At 29.2% G+C, this 23,831-nt stretch overlaps 3 protein-coding genes across 4 annotated transcripts in view; 2 read left to right on the plus strand and 1 right to left on the minus strand.

Annotated features, from left to right (window-relative positions):
* Positions 1 to 5,933: 5,933 nt before the first annotated feature.
* Positions 5,934 to 13,155, minus strand: LOC126839482 (MOB kinase activator-like 2). Its single transcript, XM_050574800.1, has 5 exons — positions 12,471 to 13,155; positions 10,088 to 10,248; positions 9,901 to 9,997; positions 9,043 to 9,167; positions 5,934 to 8,947 (listed from the first exon to the last, which is right to left on the minus strand). The coding sequence occupies exons 1-5, from the start codon at positions 12,473 to 12,475 to the stop codon at positions 8,544 to 8,546; spliced, it is 792 nt and encodes a 263-aa protein (XP_050430757.1). The 5' UTR covers positions 12,476 to 13,155; the 3' UTR covers positions 5,934 to 8,543.
* A 501-nt stretch (positions 13,156 to 13,656) lies between these two features.
* Positions 13,657 to 19,498, plus strand: LOC126839481 (MAP kinase-activated protein kinase 2). 2 transcript variants are annotated; one of them, XM_050574798.1, is made up of 8 exons: positions 13,659 to 14,284; positions 15,046 to 15,185; positions 17,190 to 17,254; positions 17,462 to 17,569; positions 17,752 to 17,850; positions 18,216 to 18,291; positions 18,397 to 18,607; positions 18,670 to 19,498. In XM_050574798.1, the coding sequence occupies exons 1-8, from the start codon at positions 14,111 to 14,113 to the stop codon at positions 18,886 to 18,888; spliced, it is 1,092 nt and encodes a 363-aa protein (XP_050430755.1). In that variant the 5' UTR covers positions 13,659 to 14,110; the 3' UTR covers positions 18,889 to 19,498. The 2 variants fall into 2 exon arrangements, with proteins under 2 accessions (XP_050430756.1, XP_050430755.1); XM_050574799.1 differs by lacking the exon at positions 17,462 to 17,569 and having other exon boundaries at positions 13,657 to 14,284.
* A 2,302-nt stretch (positions 19,499 to 21,800) lies between these two features.
* The window catches only part of LOC126839479 (trehalase), an 87,019-nt gene continuing 84,988 nt past the window's right edge, over positions 21,801 to 23,831 (plus strand). The window contains exon 1 of the mRNA XM_050574792.1: positions 21,801 to 21,899. The gene's annotated coding sequence lies outside the window, so the exon portion shown is untranslated. The remainder of the gene's footprint in view (positions 21,900 to 23,831) is intronic.

A 23,831-nucleotide genomic window follows, 5' to 3' on the forward strand; every position in this document is an offset into this window, starting at 1 on the left:
AAAGCGCACGTGCAAGTAGTATACAAACATAACGACAAAAATAAAAAGCATATACATCACAATATTGAAAACCATTTAATAGCTTTTTAGTTCGGCATATTCAAAACTCCTCCAAATCTTCAATAACCCTGTATTACTGGCATTTAAAAAGTATTAGAATTGATTTTGTTTTTAATAGGTTGATTCTTCGACTATAAATAAAAAATGAAACATTTTAAATGTTGTACTTAACTATTTAAAGATAACCTTCAATATTGATTCAATGATCAATTAGCCAGTCTCAAACAATATATATATAATTGTAACTGTTGTGAATTGTAGGTATTGAAAATAAAATGAGAAAAAACTTTTTTGGACAAACGGACATAAATAAACGAGGAAAAAAATCATCAAAACCAATAAAAACTCTAAAAAAAAAACTCCCAAGTTTTAATAGCATTTTATTGCAGTTTGAAACCAGAACCACCCCGAGAGAAGTGTAGGGGTGGGGGGGGGCGAGGGTCTCACAGTAAGGACCTACTGGAACGCCCTGAAAATTACTTAAGTACAATTTAAATACTGCTGAAACTACTCTTTTAAGACAACCAAAATCAAGAACCGTCAAAAAGTTATCGTCGATCGATTTAAAATTTTTTTTTTTTTTTTAAAGCAGTGCCCACTTAGGTTGATGACGGGCAATTATAACGTCGTCGGAGCTGTTGCTAATTGAAGACTAATGACATTAATACTTAAGACAATGCTAAATTTGTCGTTTGGTTATGTATTAATTATTGACTAAACACATTTAAAACCGAAAATATAAAATTACTATACATATTTTTGTAACACTATTTTTTATATTAATAAATAACATTATGTATTATAATTCTTCCCACTACTTTTTTTTCTGTGTCATTAGTATTTAATTTTTATGTACAGCAATTTAAAACGTTACCAAGTCAAAATTTACATTATTTATTATACAATACTAAAACAAAATATGGTGATTAAAAGAATATTATGATTATGATAAATATTCTGATAGATATTCTGAAGGCTCAATTGAGTTTGTACTTGTAAAAAAAAAAAAGTCAATTAAAAACATTTTAATGAGTTTTTTTGAACGCCAAGTACGTTTTATTCCAGGAACTATATTTTTTATCGTTTCAAAAGGAATAATTTAACCAAGTTCAAAGCGAGTTAAGATATAAAATTATCATAATATTAACTATTTCAATCAAAATGTAGTGTTGATAAAATAATGTAAGTTTTGTCTTGGCAACGTTACCAATCTCTGGTATATAATATCTTCTATATAAATGTATATATATATATAGAGATAAAGGGCCATTTATTAACAGGGAAATATCGAAAATATATTGTTCTAAGGGCCGTTATATTCTATGAATTATGGCGAAAGTTTGATAAACAACGACATTCGTAGAAGTCCCTTTATTGTTTTTTGCGAATATTAGATTCAACAGAAAAACAAAATGTAGAAATAAAAAAGCAGATTCAATAACAAAAAAAAACAAATGATTGTTTTTTTAACCTCCCTAGAAGGTATTACATAACAACAACGGCTCTGATCGAGGCTAAATAACAATAGGAAAGCACCACTGTAATATAATTCAATATAGTATAGAAATTTCTCACTAAACCATCAAAAGGTAGATAGGTAGATAGTATATATATATATATATTTAGTTCAACAGAAACCGATGAGCACTATGGAAAACAAATCGAGTTAAGTGTACCTACCCATACTCTGGCTCTAATAAAGGCCTTTGTATATATAAATGATAATGTGCACTGGAATATACAAAGGATTATTTCAATCACTATGGTTTGTTTTATTTAGATAACCGATCTTATGCAAATATTTCCACGGAATAGCCGCTAATATAATATTATATAAGAGCGCATAGTGCTCTTGTGTTGATTTTATAGAAAATCGCACTAAAACCTCTTAGCGTCTAAAGCCCTTTTAGGGTAGTGCAGCTATAAACCTAATTTACACCAAGAAAATGTATTTTCCAATATTGCGGGTCGTAAGCTGTTGATAGGATTTTTCAGATTGAAATCCCCCCCAAAAAAAAACGTTTGCACCAATCACATTTTTTAAGAAAATATGTATTGTGTAAGGAATATTGGACCATAAAAATCACTCAATCAAAATATTATACAAAGGCACCGACAAGTTAGAAAAATCAAAGTACGTTTTTATTATTTTGAACTTAGCCTATTGGTTGGGTAATTTTGTTTTGTTCTTAATTTGCTTTTGTAATAATTATTTTATATCATTCTAGTCACAAATTAACTGGGCTTCACTGAGAGTACATCATTGATACCTATAATACGAATACAATATTATTATAACAAACTATATTGTACTAGCATTCGTATTCAGTAATATTGTAATGTGTGAAATTCGACTAATAATAATGTGTTTACCGCCATTATTTATTTAGAAAATACATATTTTAGTGATAAAATATAATATACATAAATCAGGTAATCTATTATAGTGTGGGAGGGCTTGGCAATGTTATATTGTTCTTTAATATTATAATATCGTGGCAGGTAGGTAGGTATAATTTGCTTTTATATATTTTTTTTAATCAATTATAATGTTCGATAATATTTACAACACAATAAAATTTACTTACCCTATAATATAATGGCCGTTAACAATAAACAACAAAAAGCTCCAAAAAAAAAAATACCTCCGGTTAAACCTACAATGCCCTCTTTTTCGCCGAAGGTATAATAATAAAAATATAAAATAAAAAAAAATAGAACAATATCGAACGGTAATATATTGTAATGTATATCGCTTAAGCAAACAAACGGCGTCCATTTCATTTTCGCCCATTTCCTAAAAACATATTGTGTACATTTATATTAATACCTTTTTAAAGGTCTTAACTGTAATGATAATATATTATTTATGCTATACAATCTACATTGTAAAATAACTTAACGACAACTTAGCACGCCCGTTTAAGATCCAAAGATACCGACTGTCGGGTGCAATTTTTGTTATTTATATTTTACCCACAATATTAACATTGTTTGAAACAATAGTCACGCAGGTCATGTTTAAAACACTCCAATTTATTAGGTACGCCTAGATAACGACAATTGGGTAAGGAAACACCACCACCTACCTATAAATTAACTTTGCCACAATCAACAGTTCAAACACCTCGGTACGCCCACGATTTGTTATATTAATAAACCTACAAAATAAAAAAAACTTGAAGTAATAAAACGATTGTAATATTATTTCCAGAATCATTACTATTTAAAATAATACAAATTAATTAAATAAACAAACTAAACTATTATGCAATGTACAACTGTTATAGGTAAAACGTTTAAAAAATTGAAGCTATACAAATGAATATATGAAATATTAGCCCCCAAACAATTGCAAAATGTTTTTAAAATTTTGTCAAACATGTGCTCACAGAACTTAATATTTAAAAAATTTTGTTTACTAAATGCTGTATAAACATAATATAGAAATTTTAGAAACGTTTACATGTTTCCAATATTTAAATTATATTTAAACAACATATTGTAAGTATTAAATTGTAAAACATGAAATTTCATGACGAAATCTTTAAAACAAAATTTTAAATAAGAAATTAAAAAAAATTAACCACATTTTGATCATATTTTAAAACGTTAGTATTTTTTTATTAATGTATTGAACGATTTTATCAACATTTTCCAGACCGAATTTTGTTGGCAAAATAAATTCTTAACAAGTTTAATACATTTTTGTTCACGTTTATTAAAAACATCATGTTAAGTAAAATGTTTAAAAAATGTATAAATTAAAAAAATCAATGTCCATCTATTACAGTTAGTATATCTGATAATATTTATTTGTTCTATTAGTTTAATGTACACGACACGAAGTTATAGTAATAATTCAGTGCTGTAAACTGTGAACAGGGGTTGAGCAAAAGTATTATTATAGGTACTAGGTAGGACTATCTAATATTTTTTTTTGGTATTCAATGTACTTATTTTTAAGTAGTCCGCTACGATATAGTTTTCAGTAGAAACTTACTTTCGTTAAGGGATTTTCTTTATATTGAATTATTTAATATACACCTTCAATGCATACAACCCAAGTACATTAGGGAGTGGTTTCAGCCCCCGTAGCCCTTCCCCCCTACCCCTCGTATCCGCTCCTGCTACCAAGGACAAGACATTTAGTTCAAAACTCGGAACTAATCGTATTATATTATTATGTTACTTTGGTGATTTCGAAAAGTTTAACGTTCAGTAAGTCCTAAAACCTTTTTTCGCAAAGTGTGCAAGTATTAAAATTTAAAACATTCGAAGAAGAAAATATTATATCCGAGCGTAGACGGTATATTTATTAGTAATAAGAAACTGCTGAACAGCTAAATGCCGTTTGAAATATGCTAAATATTTAAAGGACAAATTATCCCGGTGACTTGTCTCCCGGGGGATAATCTCAGAAAACTCCCGTTTTGGATTCCTTCCAGTTTCTGGGACTTCTCGGGATGGCACACCGCCGGGCTTAAGCGAGACGACTCAATCCCCGGATTGTTCATTCCTGTCTGGGAATTTGCTTTAAATTAAACAAAGCATAGCATTATCACCGTATTATAATAAAACATTTCCCAGTGCAGTTTCCCTGAAAAATGGGCTTTTCTAATATTCTTTCAATTTTCATGTCAACACATTCACGAGATATGCATATATTTTTTTCATTATAATATGAGTAATAGCTAAGTACTTTATTTTAATTGCCTAAAATGTTGATGGTACCAATGAAAAAAATTAAGGTCAAAATGTTTTGTTCTAATGTTTAAAAATTGGTGAACGAAATTATGTAATTTCGTTCACCAATATTTTATTTATTTTTATTAAACCCGACTTAAAACGTGTAATGTGTACTAATTTAAATTCATAGAAGACAAAAAAACAAGCTATACATTTTGTTATACATTTGGTCTTTTTAATTTGTCTTTTCTCTTATAATAATATTTAGATTTTGTAGACTTTGTAATTTCCTAAAAAAACATTATCAATTTTATACAAAATGTCCATATTTTCTAATAAAAAACGACAAAAATACACTAAAAAAACTGTTCATTCAATTTAAACAAAACTGTTACTTTTATGTTTACATTATATACTATTTTTTTTCGAATAAAGATGTTTATATATACATATATAACATACTAAAATAATATGAAAATGTATATAATAATAACTATACATGTGTTCGTATTATGTTTTGTGTTATTGAGATTTTTTTTCTTTAAAAAAAAAAAAAGTAAGACTACAAAGGTTCTTAACACGTTTGATCAATATTCGAAACAATTAAATTTATCCCTTAATTCGACAAGGGCTAATTTTTAAATAAAGAAACAAAAGTACTATTTAGGTTGGTCAAGCAAAGTTATGTATAAAATATATGACTCTTTAATGATATAATGTTGAAGATATAGTTAGAAATTAATTTACTATTATGAACTATTTAGGCGTGTTAGCCAATTGGAATAATTTTCCCTATCGTCTTACCGAACCTGTCCAAGAATTTTCCTATTTTCCTTAAAAATGTTTTAATTATTTAATAAATAAGCAACAATTTTTTTTTATTTTTAATCTGGAAATTCAACCCAAATTAATGTACTTTGTGAACATTTTTTTCATAGGGGTTTATTATCATTACCTATTTATTTATGCAAAATGCATTATTTTTTTTAAACCAAACCAAAAAAACTATTATACAAAAAAAGAATTAACACATTTTTTTGAAACGTTAATTTTAGTACGTGTACAATATTCTTTTTACAAATGTTTTTTAGATTTTAATAAATTATTTTTTGAACTAGGTAGTGAAAACAATTTTATTTTTTTAATTAAATATTTGTGATTGTTAATTAGGCTGGAGGGGTCTCCCAACTTTTACTCGTTTGCGAAAAGACATTCACCAACTCAACAAATTATTACACATAGGCATGTGTTAAATAAAAGTATAATTAGACAGATCTATAAGTGTACGATACAATATTATTGTATGTTATAGGTTATGGTACACATTATGTTAAACTACTACCTACGACTTGATTAAATCAAATATAACTATCTTCGTTAGGATTCGGTTGGTTTAACTACTACTTAAATACAATATAATAGTAGATACATTTTCGTTAGATAAAATCATGTCATAGAACGCGTACAACTTTTTTTATTTCCGTCTTAAAATCCCAAATTCAATAATAACTACTGACGATAAAAAAACACATCATCGCATCGGTTTAGGAATGTATATATTTTAAACTTAAAGAATAGTTAATTACCATAACATTATTTAGTTTCACTCTATTGAGTTTTATACTGTCTACATACATAAATATAATAGCTACCCTGACTAGACAATAGGCACAAAAATGATTAAATTAGCAATCTCATTATCATTTATAATAGTATACTATTCTACATAATAGATTAAACTTAGTTACTTTTTTAAATTACTAGTCATGCCTTTTGTTATTGTCCAAACTCAAAACGTCTCTAACTGAATCGCATCTCAAACAAACAATATAATATAATCTTCTACTGCGTAATCATTTTGTATGCCTCAATTGCCTAGCAAACATTTTAAACTTAATACTAACATGGAAAATATGTAGTGTATGATGTGTGATTTTTTTGTTTAACTACAACGTAAAACTATATTCGTATAACCGTAATAGTCGGTACACAAACTATTGTTGTACCTCTGTATTACTGTAAAATAATTTTTATAATATTTTTTACTTAAAAACAAAAACAACCAAAAAAAAGAAAAATACAAAAATAAAGTTTTACCGTCGTAACTCATTTATGAACTTATCACCGCGACAAAAAAAAATAACATGATAAACTACTCGCGTAATGTTAAATCAAAGACTACCGGCAAAATAAATCACATACATCTCGTTTTGTAAAATTTACATAAATATATAATATAATTATAGTATTTAAACTAATCAAATCTTCATTGGTACACGCGCTTAACAAATTAGGTAACACGGTTATAATAGTATAATCCAATAATATAATGTTTCTGGTTTTTTTTTTTTTTTTTGTTAAATACAATAAAGACAAACATTACCGTAGACTGCATAGACATGTAATACAAGTAAGCGAGCGCAATTTATTTTTTATAGTATATCATATATTATATAATCATAATTTAGAAGGATATATTATTACACTTAATAAACTTTGGTAACAAAACGGTAGCGAGAGACCATATATTTTATAACAAAGAAAATAAATTATATCATTAAAAAGAAGAATAATTAACAATGGACGGTTTTTTTTTTTTTACGCACTTCTATTACAAATCGACAATTATTGTAAAAAGCGAGCGATCTAACAGCACTCAAGCGTAGTGTTCTCAGGACGAGTCTTAGCTCGACGTAAATGTATTAACATAATCATCTTAAACTTGTAAACATTTTGTTACTACATGTTATTCGGTCACGTAAATTACAAGATTTTTTTTTTTTTTTAATAAAAACACTATCGTAAAAATATGGCTTAAAACAAAACAATTCAAACAACAAAGGAAAACTAACTAAGTACAATCCCCATAAATAAATTACAAACTTTTTTTTTTCTTTTTATAAGGTCAAATTGTCTTAAAACTATCACAATAATCGAGTTCATCACATAAGAAGAAAAAGTATTGGTATTATAAAAACTAAAATTTCAACAAATAAATATATATATCTGCATAAAGCATTTTCAATATGAAATTTTGTTATCGTTACCGGAAACTTATCTGCATTAGGTTTTTTTTTTTTGTATACCGAACAAGCAAATAAAGGTACGTTCTAAATGGCATAGTGCCACCGTTTTTAGCACATGAGAATTTTACAAAATGTATTTCGAGTGGCCAAGAAACGCTCGACGTAAGAAAGTAGAATGTAAAAATGATTGACAATAATATTTGAAATATAATTGCAAAAATATTATGGACATAATATTATAACGTAAAACACGGTTTAGCAACGCCAGTACGATTAGGCGATTTGTATATTATAAATACAATTTACACAGAAATCGTTTAGCCAAATATCTATTTAGAAAGGAACATTGGTTTATGAGATATTTTGTTTACGTCATAAATTATCGTGTTACAAGAACCACACATAAAATATAAACGGTATTGGTTGACAAGAGACGTGAGAGCCACAAATTGGCAACAATATCTGGATCTTATCTGGACCGCAAACTGTTTTGTCGACAGTCTTAGCTACGGCGTAATGAAAAATCGATAACTTATTCTACGTTTTTTACGTTTGAACTACGCGATTGAATTTCTTAATAAAGCAATTACCAATGCGGACTACCATTGTAATGTTTGCCGAAGAGCTAAGTTTAACCTCTCTTTGGAATTCTAACAAAAAAATATTTAATTTATAACTCTTCTATTTTAAACAATTCAACAACAAGAAAGTTTATTTACAGAAAAAAAAAAAAAATAATAATAATAATTATATTATAGTAATACAAGACTAGAAGTTACCGATCTGAGTAGCTAAGGTTTGTGTAGAGGTAGGGGGAGAGTGGGGGAACATGTTTAGTGGTTTATCAGCATAGGACAGGGTGGGTTCTTTGTTGACGACACCTTGCTCGCGATCACCGTGCTCGTCGCTGTTGGTATTCGTATCACTGTTGTCGTCGTCAAGAATTTTCAAAGCTACAACGAGGTCTTGAAGGATTTCGGTCTCGCGCAACTCGATCAATTGATATCTGTGGTTGAACACAGAAAGGTGGGAGAAAACGCAGTTCAAGTGCGAGTGCAGATTCAACCAGACCAGCTCACGAAAATGACAATGGTAAAGATGAGCCAAGACGTGAAACAGCAATCTGAAGATTTTTCGCACGACTACTTCGAATCCGACAGGGAAATCATTTGCTATAAAAAAAATATATATACATATATAATAAAACCACTAGAAAAATGTCTTTATAAAATTACAACGTACGATTTGTTGTATCAATAAAACATACCAAATTTTGTTGGAAATATTGTCTCGTCGTTAATAGTCTTTTGAATATACGTCATAACATAGTCTATGTATAATGGAGCGGCAACTCGTGATTTTTTACCTTTCTCGTCAAACCATAAATAGGTCCTAGGCCAAAAAGGTACACAATATATATTTAATTATAGTAAGTTACACTATTGATGTGCTACCCTTCACAAACCAGCTCTTAAAATACAAAAACGAGTCCCAAATACAATTTCTGATTACCCACTCTGATTTAATGTAAACTTTTAGTTTCCTAGGGGAAAACTGATTAGAAATGCTTAAAACATGACGAGTTCCTATTTAAAGGAAGGGGAAGGAGAAGAAAACTATGTCAAAAGTAAAGTAGCCTAGGAAACTTAACTAGAAACGAAGACGGTTTCTCCTGGAAGACAGTGCAAAACATGAAGGACATGATCATGGGCGTAGCTAGGTTTTTTTTTTAGGTAGGCCCACTATAAACCATTGATAAACAAAGTTATTGATGATTATTCTTGTTAATAATTAATTTTTTCTCTCTCTATATATTTTATATATGTATATAGAAAATTTTGGGTAGACCCGGGCCTACAAGGCCTACCTACTGGCTACGTCCCTGGACATGATGTGTACCACAAATGGGTTTTTAATAGTTAATGTGCTATCAAAAATTAAATTATATGTTTTCCCATTGAAAGGAAAGTTTGCATTCAAACAAGGTGGCTAAAATGTTGAGATACAAGGCTGAAATTTTAAGGAGATAACAAACTACTCAAGAGCTCATTCCGTATAAAACAACAATATGTTTTTTTTAAAACACCGATTATAGCAATATTGTCTTATTGAATTAACATTCTACCTATAGCTCGGGCCGATCATATCAGGGCAACCCGTTATGGTACAGAATTCCGATATCGTTCCATATACTAAATTGATGTTATCAAAAATTGAAATAGCTGAAAAAAAAGAGAAAAAAATTATTTTAATTATATCTATTAAGATTATAGACGGAACTCAATCACAAACAGTATAATTAATTAACTTACTATGAGATGCGAGCCACTCATTGTAATCAATTCCGTTTGGCATTTCGATTAGTATCCTAAGATCAATGTCTGGTAACTTTTTTTCTAAAACAGCTTCATCTAAATATGGTTTGTTATCGTCGTTACATAATGATTCTTTGTCCTTGGACTTTCGGCCTTTTCTGTAAAATACAAAAAAAAAAATGATTAGTTTTGGTAAACACACTTAATTCCGTGTTAGTGTCTTATAGTTTTAAATCAGTAAAATAAAAATTACTAAAATTGTTTAATGTTACAATGTCATAAAGGTATTCTATTTATGTCAAGGTCAAAGTAAGAAATTTGTTATAGAAAGAAAAGCTTGGAAGGTCAGAAAGGGCAGGAAAAAATTTGGCAATAACATTATTTGTATAATTATTTCAAAAACAACAAAGTAATCGTTTATTATACGAAAAATACTCGTCCAAACTCTAACTTATTCAGATAAGTTATCGTGTCATATTTATTATTTAGTTATTCCTAATTTTATACTCAAACAATATGTGCCTATTCTTGAAAACAAAATTAAACATTATCAGTTGCGTTATTAACTATAATATTACTATCTACTTTCAGTAAATTTCACTTGTATAAAAATGTCTATTTACACAAATTATATTTTGTTACATTGTACATATTCAATGAAGTTTGCATTAGCTTCACATTAAAACAATTATCATTATTTATTACTTCATTTTATACTGATTGCGAGTTGTAAAAAAACAAATAAAAATTGGGTAGCCAAAAGGTCCAAAAAAAATAAATAACTATGTAAAAACTTAATTTCGTTACCTATTTAAAATATGTACTCTTTTTATAAGACATTAATATTATCAAAACTATCAAAAACTTAATTAGGTACCTATGTAATTTATAACTACAATATTATTAAAATTTATATACAATTTATAATACTTGTATTTTGTTTTTAATTGTGAACAAAATGGCATTCTTTATAATATAAAAAAAACTTTTGATTTTTTTATATGAAAAAAAAATAATTGGTCAAGTAGGTTTTAAGGTATTATAGTATTGCAAAACAAGTTAATATTTGAAGGCCAAAAAAACAAAAAAAATGTTTACGTTTTTAATTATTTTTTTTATAAAATTTTCACAATATACTTAGGATATTAATTAAGATGTAAACTTTAAGATCTTTAAGCAGTTTTTGAAAAAACCTGAATTAAAAATTTTTTCCGGTCGCTACTGAATTGATTAAGTGTGTCAGTTGTTCAATTAACACAAATGGATGTTACAAAAACACTGGAAATAAACAATCCGTGAAACCACTTTGACAGTTATAATTATATATTGTTAGTGAATATTTGAGTAGTATTTGTAATGCAAACTGAAACAGAGTTGGCCTTCAGCAAATTAACTCGAAAACACGAGTACGGAGAGTATGTATTTGCCCTCCGCATTCATGTCCCAAAATTAATATATTACGCTAAATCACCTATATGCCCTTGAAGTTCACTTTATAGATATATAGGAATAGGAACTTTAAAAAAATGAACTATATAGAAACAACGACAATAACTTTAACTGAAACTAGTTGCTGTACTAATATATTTAAAATGTGTTATTAACACTTTGAAGAGGAAGCCTCAGCTTTCCAGAAAAGACGAGTCATGTGTTAAGTCTAGTGAAGAAAGCTAGCTTTTGTGTTAATTAAGTCAAAAGTTATCTATATGACAAAATTCATGTAATGTCAAAACATTAGTGCAACCAGAAGGGCTTAGTGATTTTTTTCAATAATTCCTAATTTGTTTGTTTGTAAAAAAAATATTTTTAGTTAAGTATTAACTGAAAACAAAAATGTAAAAAAAATTGGGTAAACACTTTTACCAATTATTTTTTAGTCATTTTAGTTTTAAAAAATAACATTATGGGAAAAAATAAATGTCGTGATCAGATTTTAATAGGGGTTTCTATCTATAACTGCACTGACCTTCAATGTTTAACACATAATTACCAAAAATGACAACAAATAAACACTTAACGAAATGTAATATTCATGCTTATTAAACCCAGCAATTAACGACACTTATAGTCTTCCACTTAAACACAATTATAGATTGTAGGTACTCTATGTGTATAATACATTACAGAATAACAATTGTACTATATTTAACGAGTTATCAAATAATTAGGCCTGCCATATTATAGATGACTCAATTTGAAACGTATACAAGTTTAATAGATTGTTTTTCTTGAACTTGGGCTATTATATTATGTGTTTCAGATCAAACTGATCGTAGGCCTGTAGTCTCCCAACGATCGTTAAGAACTAATTGCGCCAATGCCTCGACCACGGTTTTGTGCAGTCAAACAATATGCTATTACGACGATTGAAACGACTTACCCCATAAACCAGTCCACGGTATCGCGGAGATACTCGGGTAACTTATCCAGTTTGTCAGATTTCTATGCGCCGACCATTCGAGATAAATACAACGTAGGTGTGATTTGTTTGTTTTGCTTTTGGGTGCTTTCTTGTTCGTCCGATACTAGTAACCGAACAACACTACTACTACTACTTTTGTTAAAAAAAAAATTTTAAAAATGAATAATAATTGCGCGTAGTGGCAAAGTCCGGTCGATGTCAGGTGGCCATTCCGACGACGACGACCGCACGTGTAAACGTTTTGTGTACACTGCTTTTTAATTTAATAAAAAACAATAAAAACAATAATATATTATTCTAATCGATAAAATAAACTTATTGACAGTTCGAGGCGTCGCTAATTGATACGACGGTCGACGACGACTTTACAATAATAATAACGCGTACACATTTCTGTTCCGTACCGCACACGCACAACGATGATGATGAAGAAAAAATAATATAGCGGATATTATATTATTATTGTAATAGCTATACTATATTATACTTATGTATATTGTTATTATTATTGTGTTGTACGAACGGCCGCTGGAGGGAACGCCGTAGTGTATTAAAATAATAATGCGACGAGTCGTAGGAGTGAGAGAAAAATAATATCGTAGGTATATTATTATTATACTGTAGTGAAAATTTCACGTCGTTATCAATTGGTCCAATATTGTGCGTTATCACTGATGTAAACAGATGATTGTTGTCGCGATAACAGCCGATGACTCGGTTGAAACGCGGGCATGAAAAAAGTTTTTAAAAAAAAACCCACCGTGTGTCATAGACCTTGCCGAATGAAGACCTCTGGTTCGAAGGGGAATCGTCATTGAAAAAAATGTATATATATATATATATATACCCATTTGAATTCTTATTGTAAAATGTATATACTTTATAATAATAATATAATGGTCTACCGCCGCGGCTTCGATTTGTAATGAAATAATAATATTACATTATATTGTGTTCCGCCGCGATGGTAAATGGTATAACGCAATATAATATTATTATACATACTAGGTGGTACCGCGGCCACCGATTGTTCGCTGTTATCAGTCATTTATTATCAGGTGCAAGCCAAACAATACCACGACGTTCCCCCCCCCCCACCGGCCGCGTCCGCCGTTCGTCCCGTGTGTGTGCCAGCGCTTTCTTATAGCGTTTTTTTAATTTTTTTTTTTACTTTTTTTTTTTATTTACCGTATTTAGTATTTACATTTAACTCGTAGCTCGCAACTACTATATCGGTAGTGTAGTATTATTATTATTATTATTATTATTGTTGTTGTTATTATTTATTATTACTCTCACGTCGAACAATATTATTATTATTATTTTGATGAATCGTCGGTAGGCACCTATGGCCCCCGTCGACGGTCGCTGAAAATTCATTAGCAGACATCTGGCCTTACCCGACGACAATAGGGGAAAAAATTCACACACACGCGCGAGTAGCTACGGCTCGATTTTTTCATCAATCACCCGAGGTCGCAACATACAAAATCGACAAGTTGGCCGAGACCTTCGCGGCATTGCCGGCGATATTTTTGCAATGGCGAGGTAGTGCCCGAACAAAACCCAACGGCAACGGCAGCAACGACAACAACACGATGAGCGTACCGATTAGCGACGGCATTGGCGATTTCTACTTTCTAAAACAAAAACCCAAATCCACGCCCATCGAACGCGACTTCAGAATCTCGGACAACGTGTTGGGCTTGGGCATCAACGGCAAGGTGTTGCAGTGCTTCTCGGTGGCCACCGGTCATAAGTACGCGCTCAAGGTACATGGCGTTAAAAAATTACTTAAAGTTTACACTACCTGGCACCCCCTTTTTTTTTTCCCTTCACCACTAATGTCAACGTGCATACACGTATCGTATGAAAAAGCTCTTGTCCAATGTTTTGTATAGCTGACATTATCAGCAATTATTATTTTATCCGGTGTTCCTGTATTAGTTGTTGAATTTCGTTAGCGATATATTTTAAAACTGTTTACCCCATGCTACTATCATTGTTTCTACATGTGTATGTTTTTTATTAAAATGTGCACACATTTTAGCTCATTTGAATCAAAATCTTATTATAAAACTTGTTATGAATAAGTTTGGAGCGGACTTTCAAGACAATAGATAGTAGAGACAAAACTCATTTCGGAGTTACTTATCTAAAACTGATTCTGAACAGTCTGAATGTTCTTATGATTAGCACACCGTATACTTGCACAACAGTAGTTCCCAAAATTTAAGTAGCTTTGACAGATTTGTAATCAGTTTAAAAAGGGTCGGTTGCGGGGGGAAGTAATGCCTCACTAGGCGGGTTCCCCTTTGGCCTTACTGAACGTAAAAAAAAAAATTTTTAAAAAAGAGGCGGGTAAAGCAAATTATTTCCACAGATTGGCCTTCATGTTATTTAAAAACAGCAATGCCTGGTATGCATTGAAATGTAGAAGGAAGTGACTGACTGCAGTTTTCAATAATAGAACGGCCGATCTGTTTATTATAATATCAATGTTTTTACTAACAGTGTGTATTTTTTGTCCAAGGCCCTGGTGGACTGTCAGAAGGCGAGACGTGAGATCGATTTGCACTGGAGAGCGAGTGGCTGCATTAACATAGTCAACATCATGGATGTATATGAAAACATGTACATGGGGAAAAAATGTCTATTAGTCATCATGGAATGGTGAGAATGGTTTAAAAATAAAATGGGCTTATATTTTATGATTTCTGTCATGAGTTAATGTTGATTTTGAATCGGAACCCACATTATTTTTTTTTTTTTTTAATATTTTGAATTTTATAGGATTTCAATGGGTTTTAGCATACCCAATAAACTTAACTAGGTTAGGCTTTTGAAAAATAAAACCCAGTTCATTGCCAACTCTGCTTAAGTATAATATTATTTTAAATTAAAAAACACGTTCTATTATTTTTATTGTATCAATAAAAAACAATTTTGTTTATGCATTTTTTTTTTGTATCACCGTCGATATTTACATTTAAGTTACTATCTATGAAATTGATAGCTTTGGAAACGTCTTAAAAATAATCTGTGACCGGTTTGGCTCTATCGACTTTATCGTTGCCTTATAGAATAGGCTGAGTCGCTATGATATCATCGCCCACTCACGTGTTACCTCACTGTTGATGGTATGTAACGGGTCACAGTTTTTAAATCCAACAATGTTTATCTGTGTATTCAATAGTACATAAATTGATCATAAATCAATTTCTTTAGGCAAAAAAAAACATTAGACTCATAATGTGTCCGTTAGCTTAAAGGTTACCATTCTTAATATTTGATATAACAATATTTATTTTTTGTTGATTACCTATACTATCATTTGCATTAACACATTAAGTTAACAATTTAAAGGTGTTGTTGAAATTATCGATTGTGCTTTCAATGTGTTATTAAAATACGAAAAATTTAAAAAATGTTTCATCTTCTTTGTACTTGTTTACAAACAACTAAAAACTAATACATTTATCCAAACAAAACCATAATATAGTAGTCATATATTATTTGTTGTTTCACGACTGTTCTAGATGGAATTTTATAAACAAATAAGGTAAAAAAACAAGTAATACGAGTCATTGTTGTAAACCTTCACGTGGATCATAAATAGCACGTGTAAAACGTTATAGCTATATTTGTTTAAATGTTAGTTTGATTTAATGGTTTTATCCATTTAAAAATATATACTATTTTTTGGAAATGTTTCATCATAAAATACAGCTACAAACATAAGAGAAGATTTTGTATCTCTTTGGTTTTCTTGTTTGAAAAAATGTTTTTTTTTATTATTGCTTTGATTCCTCAAGGAAGATCCAGATAAACTCTGATTAAAGTTTAGTGGTCATAGGGTTTCATTTTGATAGAAATCTATTGGATCTAGGCGTCTGTAATTTATACAGTTTTTGTTGTATTGTTGGCTGAACTTTATAATTGTTAAAAATGTCAGCTCTGTATCTCAAAAATGTTAGAACTTACAACAAGTTCCGCTGTTATATTATGTCAAACTTTCCTTGTGTCTTTTGACTCTGAAAAGATATATATTTTTTTTTATTTTACTATAGCAGCCTATTTTCTTTTGGTTTTCTAGTGATTTCATTTTTAGTAAAAGTAGAATTAGTTTTTGACGTAAGTTATGACGTTGGCCTAAATTGAATAAATCGTATCTCCACAGTTTTTTTAAATTATTATTTGCTTTTAAAATGGCGACAAAAAAACTGCATAGTTTAATAAAGCAGAAATTTTAAACTAAGAAAATTAAAACAAGTCTTTACTGACTAATGTGAAATAATTACTAGTTACTTACTTGTCCTGAAAAATAAAACGATTTGGACTTTCAAACTTAATAATGTGGGCCGACGATGTGCGAATGATTTGGGAGCGTTCTTTTTAAACATATAATGCATTTGGTTTGATTCATGACTAGATTGAGGAATATGATAATATTACAATGTTTAGTTCACCTAGGGTCACGAAGTTTTCATTCACATTATTTTTAATACAGATAAGCAATGTGTTATCATTTACTGTTCTTATAATTTACTACAGAATTTGTATACTATATTAATTTTTGCACTATTTGCTAAATTGTGTTTCATTCATATTTTCATTTATTTACCGTACAGATTATTTGAAATAAAAAAATATGTAAAATTTTTTATTTTCTTTCAGTATGGAAGGTGGTGAATTATTTCAACGCATCCAAGAGCACAATGACGGAGCATTCACCGAAAGAGGCGAGTATAATAATTTGAGCCAATAATATTTAATAATTTAACAACACAATGATCCGGCCATTTGTGACATCATTTATATATTTTATAACACTCAATCCTTTGCGCTGTTTTAAAATTAAAACAATAAATATTCTTTGTGACATTGCCAACATTTACGTAGACCGATAATTAATAATTGTGTTTATTGTTTTATTTGCACTTACACAGAAGCGGCACACATAATGACTGATATTTGTGCAGCTGTCAAATACCTTCATGACATGAACATTGCCCATCGTGACTTAAAACCAGAAAACTTATTATACTCAAAACCTGGTAAAACCTTGTTATTTGTTGTACTGTGATTTTTAGTTTGAACTAACAAGATTTAACTATATGTTTTTAAGTAGACGTTTTGAACCTCTTTAAACTTGTTCACATCGAAACAGCTTTAGTGGCTGTCAACTACATAAAATTATCTATTACGTAATATATAATTCAACCGTTTGTCTTTGTAGGTGTCAACGGCATTTTGAAACTGACAGACTTTGGTTTTGCAAAAGAAGTATCACAAAAAGCTCCACTTAAAACTCCTTGTTATACTCCATATTATGTCGGTGAGTCTGTGATTGGTATTAAATATTATTAGCCTCAGTGTTTGGATAGAACGCGTTGAATTTTTTGTCTAATGTATATGGTTTTTGACTACTTAATTTAATCATACAGAAAAAAAAATCCAAAATGTTGTCAATTTTTAACATTTAAAAATTTTTTTTTGAAAATCAAGTTAATTTTTTAAGTATTTTATTAAAATACTATCAAATGATAACTAATATATGTTGAACATGTCGACTATTTGTAAACAAATAGGGAAAATGTAAATTCATTTTTTATTTGCTAATATAATTATTATTCCAATTACTTAATTTCAGCCTCGTTACATTATGTATACAAAAAATACAACTTTTATTATATTTCACAGCGCCCGAAGTTTTGGGACCAGAAAAATACGACAAGAGTTGCGATATTTGGTCTTTAGGTGTTATCATGTATATACTGTGAGTATGCTATAAGTACTAGGTCATACATCTATACAACTTGGAAGCGGCTATTCGATTAATTAATCGTCCGTTTGACACGTCATGCGTTTATCATTTTCACAGGTTGTGTGGGTTTCCGCCGTTTTTTAGTAACCACGGCCAAGCGATATCTCCAGGAATGAAAAACCGTATAAAGACTGGCCAATTCGACTTTCCCAGTCCCGAATGGGACAACGTTTCCAAGGACGCCAAGACTTTAATATCATCCATGTTGTTGGTAGATCCGGCGGCTCGTCTCTCCATCGATCAGGTCGTCATGCACAAGTGGATTGCGGTGAGTATTGGAATTATATTTGGACCATACATAACATAATGCAACATCTTTTCCTTCTACAGGCGTACACCGAAGTGCCACAAACGCCGCTTCACACGGGTCGTATGCTGAAAGAGTCTGGCGACGTTTGGCCCGAGGTGCAGGAAGAGATGACCCGATCTTTGGCTACCATGCGTGTGGACTACGATCAGGTCAACATCAAAGCGTTGAACACGTCCAACAACGCGCTGTTAAACAAGAGGAGGAAAAAAGTAGCCACCACCAGCGCTTCTATCCGTTAATGTAGACGACAGATTTCATCGGAAAACATCAGCAATATCATGGCAAATTCTTGCCACCTGCCCCCCCCCTCCTCCATCTACCAAGTTCATATTGGACAGAAACCCTTAAGAAGAATTTACAAATGCGTGTATCCAAACATTGTCCTATTGTTTGGTGTCTCCCTAAAATGTATTTCAATCTACAGAGAAGAAGTCACTGCGGCGAAGAGTACAAATTCAAAGTAACACACCAATATTTTCATTAGATTTTATCGAATAGCTAATAAAAAGTAATTTTAATAAAGTCCAACGTTTCCCTGAAACAAACTAACAAATTAATTACAAATTATTGTTATTGTAACATTTGGATATCGCATATTCAACAAACGGTGATAATATTGCTTTTACTTGGCTTTTTTTTTTTTTTTTTAACACTAACTAACAAACTAAGAAACCTTTTAAAGGAAAATCCAAGGACATTCAAACCCGATTTTTATCAGCTGCCCGTAGTATAACTTACTTATCACATTTATTATATTTTGCAAGCCTCGTGTGTGATATTACTTAAGTGAAAAGCCGTTGTAATAATTTTATACTAAAAAAAAAAAAAAAACAAATTATATTTATAAAATATATTTAATGTAAACAAGTGTTGCTACGTACTGGTAGCTTACGTTGTCCGTCGGTTGTGAAAAAACGAACAAATTCCATTGTCTACTTATAAAATTTATATATTACCATTTTTTCAGTCAATTGTCAATTCTTGTCGTATAAAGTATTATTGTGTAATAAAAAAAAAAGTCTCCCAAACGTGTAGAAGTTTGGTAAATGCACAAAGAGAAGCCGAAAAAGAGTAAATACATTGTTTTGTAACGCTAAAAATATATAATATTATAATTTATAATACAATAGTATAATTACCGTTGACGATATAGTAAAATATTTATATTTAATGTTAAATAACGATTTTTGTGTGTGAAACATGTTTATAGTAAAAATTTTAATTACCATTGTTTGTGTATAATACATATATTTTATTGTAACTGAAACACCATGTGCATAATCTATTTTAATAGTCTTGTGTTACGCATATTTATTATAAATAATTTTAACTTGCAAATTAAATACTACGTTTAAGAAACATACTATTTGTGTCTTTTCGTGACTTATTTTTTTATAAACCAATATTTAAAAATGTTTAAATGCAATACCTTTGTTTTGGTAAACGAAAACAAACGGGGTTTTACAAAAAATTAGAGAATTCTTTTATTTTACCATTTGGAATGAGTTCAACATGTAGTCAAACTCAAAGACTAAGTACCCTAATAATTGTTTCCACACTAATTTTAGTATATTATTCTACATTGTTAATGGTATAATTTGAGAGTACTAGGCCTTTCAGTGTAAAACAATATTTCACCAAATATTGTTCATTTTTTAAATTTAGAAATCGTAAGTATTTTATTTGGCCAAACCAAAAATGATCATAAACCCTTTTTCCTAAAAAGAGGTGGAAACTTCAGAACTTATTTCTGAAAATTAGATTGTAGGTAGATCTAAACACCAAAAACATGAATAAAAATAATAATTGTTTATACATTGTAGTTATACCTATAATTGACACTTGGTTATTATTGGGGTTTTTGTTGATTTTTAATATTAATATTTATTTAATATTGTAGGTATATTATACTGTATACATGTTTATAACGTTAACCAGTGTCTTTGGTTTTATTTCTCAAAATGTTAGCAATTTTTAAGATTTTCATAGTTTTCTCATAAATATTTTTTTAGTGTTGTTTTTTTTTACAACGCTATACATTTTCCAACCGACTAGTCAACTTAATTCAGTAGATTTCTCTAAGACATGCATAATATTTTACCTTTTAAAAATTTGTAGACTAACGTTTATTTATCGAGGAAAATCGTGAAAATTTACTAAATCGAGTGGTCGTCTGAAAAATTGATTTTTGTTTAATAGTCTTAAAACGCATGTTTAAATTCCAAAGTCTATGGCCTGATTAGAATATTATATATAATTATATTGGGTAATTTGTTTTAAAATAATCAGCTATTAATTATTATGCAGACTCAGCTGATATTTACATGTATTTACTTATCTGTACAATTTTGTAAATTCATTGGTAAACTTTATCAAATAAATTATTGCAAAATCGTTAACTTGTTGTCAATTTGCAAGTAACTGAAAAATGTAAAAAAAACATTTTTTGTTTTCAGTATTCAGCACGGTTTCCATTTTTGTTGGCTTCTGGTTCCATCATCAAGGATCATGTCTAGTTAGAATTTTTAAAAAAATACACCGTTTTTCTTGAGACTTTGGTTTTGGTTTTTGTGCAGATTTCGAAGAAAAACGGTTTTTTTGATAAAGAAATTGTTGTGAAAATTATGTTAAAAATCTTAATAGGTACAAATTTTATGCAGCACATTTTCCACGGGGTCTTTGAATTTTTGAAAATGGAACACTCAATACCTACTACGTTTTAATTTTATAAACTATAATACATGCGTGTATAATCAATTTATTCTAGGCGGTAATATATCTGTAATTATTATCCATTATGCGTTAAAATTCATATCTGAAACGGACGACAATTATTAGTAATTAAATTCGAATTTTATTAAATTCATCTACTTACTTGCTGTTATGTCATATACATAGAATATTTGTTAATAATTTGTACAAGGTTAAAGTCATAAAATCGGATGAAACTTGTTCAGTTTTAGACGTTTTCGATAGCAGTCGACTTAAAACCGCATTTGTATAATTTTATTCCTCTTTTCCGGTGATGTAATATGTGTACGTTGATTGGTATTTAGAGTGAGAAAAATCGTTTGAAAAAATATTCATTTAAACATATATATTATTAATTATTTAATCAGAGAATAAAATTGTATAAAATATTTTACTGTCTTGGTATTAGTAATTAATAAATAGTAGTAGATAATATAGATCTATGCAGCGTGATCCAAGTTTTTCATTCAATCAAATAATAATTAGATTATCTGATATAGTAAGTACACCTATATATATATATATATTATAATAATCTACATACTTACAAATTAATTATGTATAGGTATAATTAGATTAATGGTTCAGATAAATGTTGTTTGACGGATTAGCTGTAGAAAATAAAATAAGTACTTTAATTTATTCAAATACACGTGTTAATCGGTTTTATAGAGTTTTTTATGCTTGAGCAGCGACATTTATTAATCATCACATAAAGATTTTTTTTTTGTACATATGCCTAGTCTTTTTTATGAACTAATAGATTTATTGTAATTGCTAAAGGACAAAATATATGCTAAAAAAATAGCAATAAAATCATTATACTAATTAGTATAATGATTTTATTACAAGTTAACTTGTCAATATATCTGTACATAAAACACTAGTCTTGACTATTGATTACTAATATAGTAAATTTATTGTCTTCTATTATTTTCGGTGATAACTCCAAAAAAAAATTGAGATTAATCATTTTTTACAACCTCGAGACACTACCTATCAAAACAAACAGAAAACAACTAATACTATAAAAATGTTGTCAAATAATATTGTGAACGTTTGAATGAATATATTATGTTATGTTAAATTATAATTATTGGCATAATAAAATTCAGTTTTTTATAAATTGAAATACTATTCTATCCTGAAAATGTCGACATTGTCATCAGTTAGGCCATATTCAAGTGTAGATGATTTAAGATTGAGGAAAAAAAGAAATTGTCGGTTTAATGCAAGACAAAAATATCAATAAAAACCTTTTGAAATTAAACGCTATCCTATGATTCATATCAAATTAATATAATTTCTAGAAAATATCTTATATTATGTTTAACAAAATCAAAAAAATGATTTTAAAACATTTAAGAATTAAAACTAAACATGTGGAGATAGTTTACCATGATTAGAACTACCTACAAATGCCAAGAGGCGTTTTCTTAACTGCATAATTATTTATAACTTAAATGTTTTTCGTCTCAACATTTTGATGTAACGTCAGTTCATATACATAGTTTATAAAAATAATTATAAAAAAAAAAATTAAATATAATCGTGTGATGTTGCTAAAGGATATTTTTTATGAGCAATATTTGACAAAAGGAAATTGGTTTTACTATTGAACTATACGTTTGTATACATTTATGCGCATTAAATAATTGCCAAATTTATTGGTCTATGTTAAATCACTTTTTACCACGTTTGTTGAACGGTTTAAAAAATAATATTTCACTGGACCATTTTTTCTATTGGGGCTAAAACATAAAAGGTTGATTTTATGTTAAAAAAATGTATGTAAAAACCGTTATAACTTAGTTTTGATAACAACTCGAATTTTTAACCCCCAAAATATGTAAGCTTCTAAACAATATTTACATTTGCATTAATTTAACTATTACATTGTAGTGAGTTTTTCGTTAATATTGTACAAACAGCATGCTACAAAAAAAAAAAAAAAAACATAATTAACATCGTTTATTACCGTCATTTGCTCGTGTTTTATGTACACACTAATAATGGACTAAATAAAATTCAGTCATAACTTATACTAGTTGTTATGTATTGAATAATAAAACTTATACTAATGTTAATTAAAGGGTGTTGTTCAAACAGCAGTTCATAAGACACACCTAATTTGCTTGGCAAGAGCTCGCTCTAATGACGTCGACGACAGCCAATAGATAATAGTAATTGTTGCAATTGTGAAGTCAAGACCTCTTGCTTTAAGTAATAATACAAATTTTTAAATTTTAGTCTATCAAATTCGATATGGTGTGACATTTTGTAAAACACCCTCTAACGATTAAAGTGCATTTAACTTTTTGCGATATCATACTCTATCATATTTATATTTACTCACTTATAAATTGTGCGTAGGTAGACATTGTAAATACAGTATAATATGTATAATACTTATAATTATTTTATAATTAAA

The sequence above is a fragment of the Adelges cooleyi genome, unplaced genomic scaffold (genome assembly GCF_023614345.1).
Source record: "Adelges cooleyi isolate 19-005CV unplaced genomic scaffold, UGA_ACOO_1.1 ACOO_flye_CR_arks_rails_tigmint_CR_PRNA_306, whole genome shotgun sequence".
NCBI classification, from domain to species: domain Eukaryota; kingdom Metazoa; phylum Arthropoda; class Insecta; order Hemiptera; family Adelgidae; genus Adelges; species Adelges cooleyi.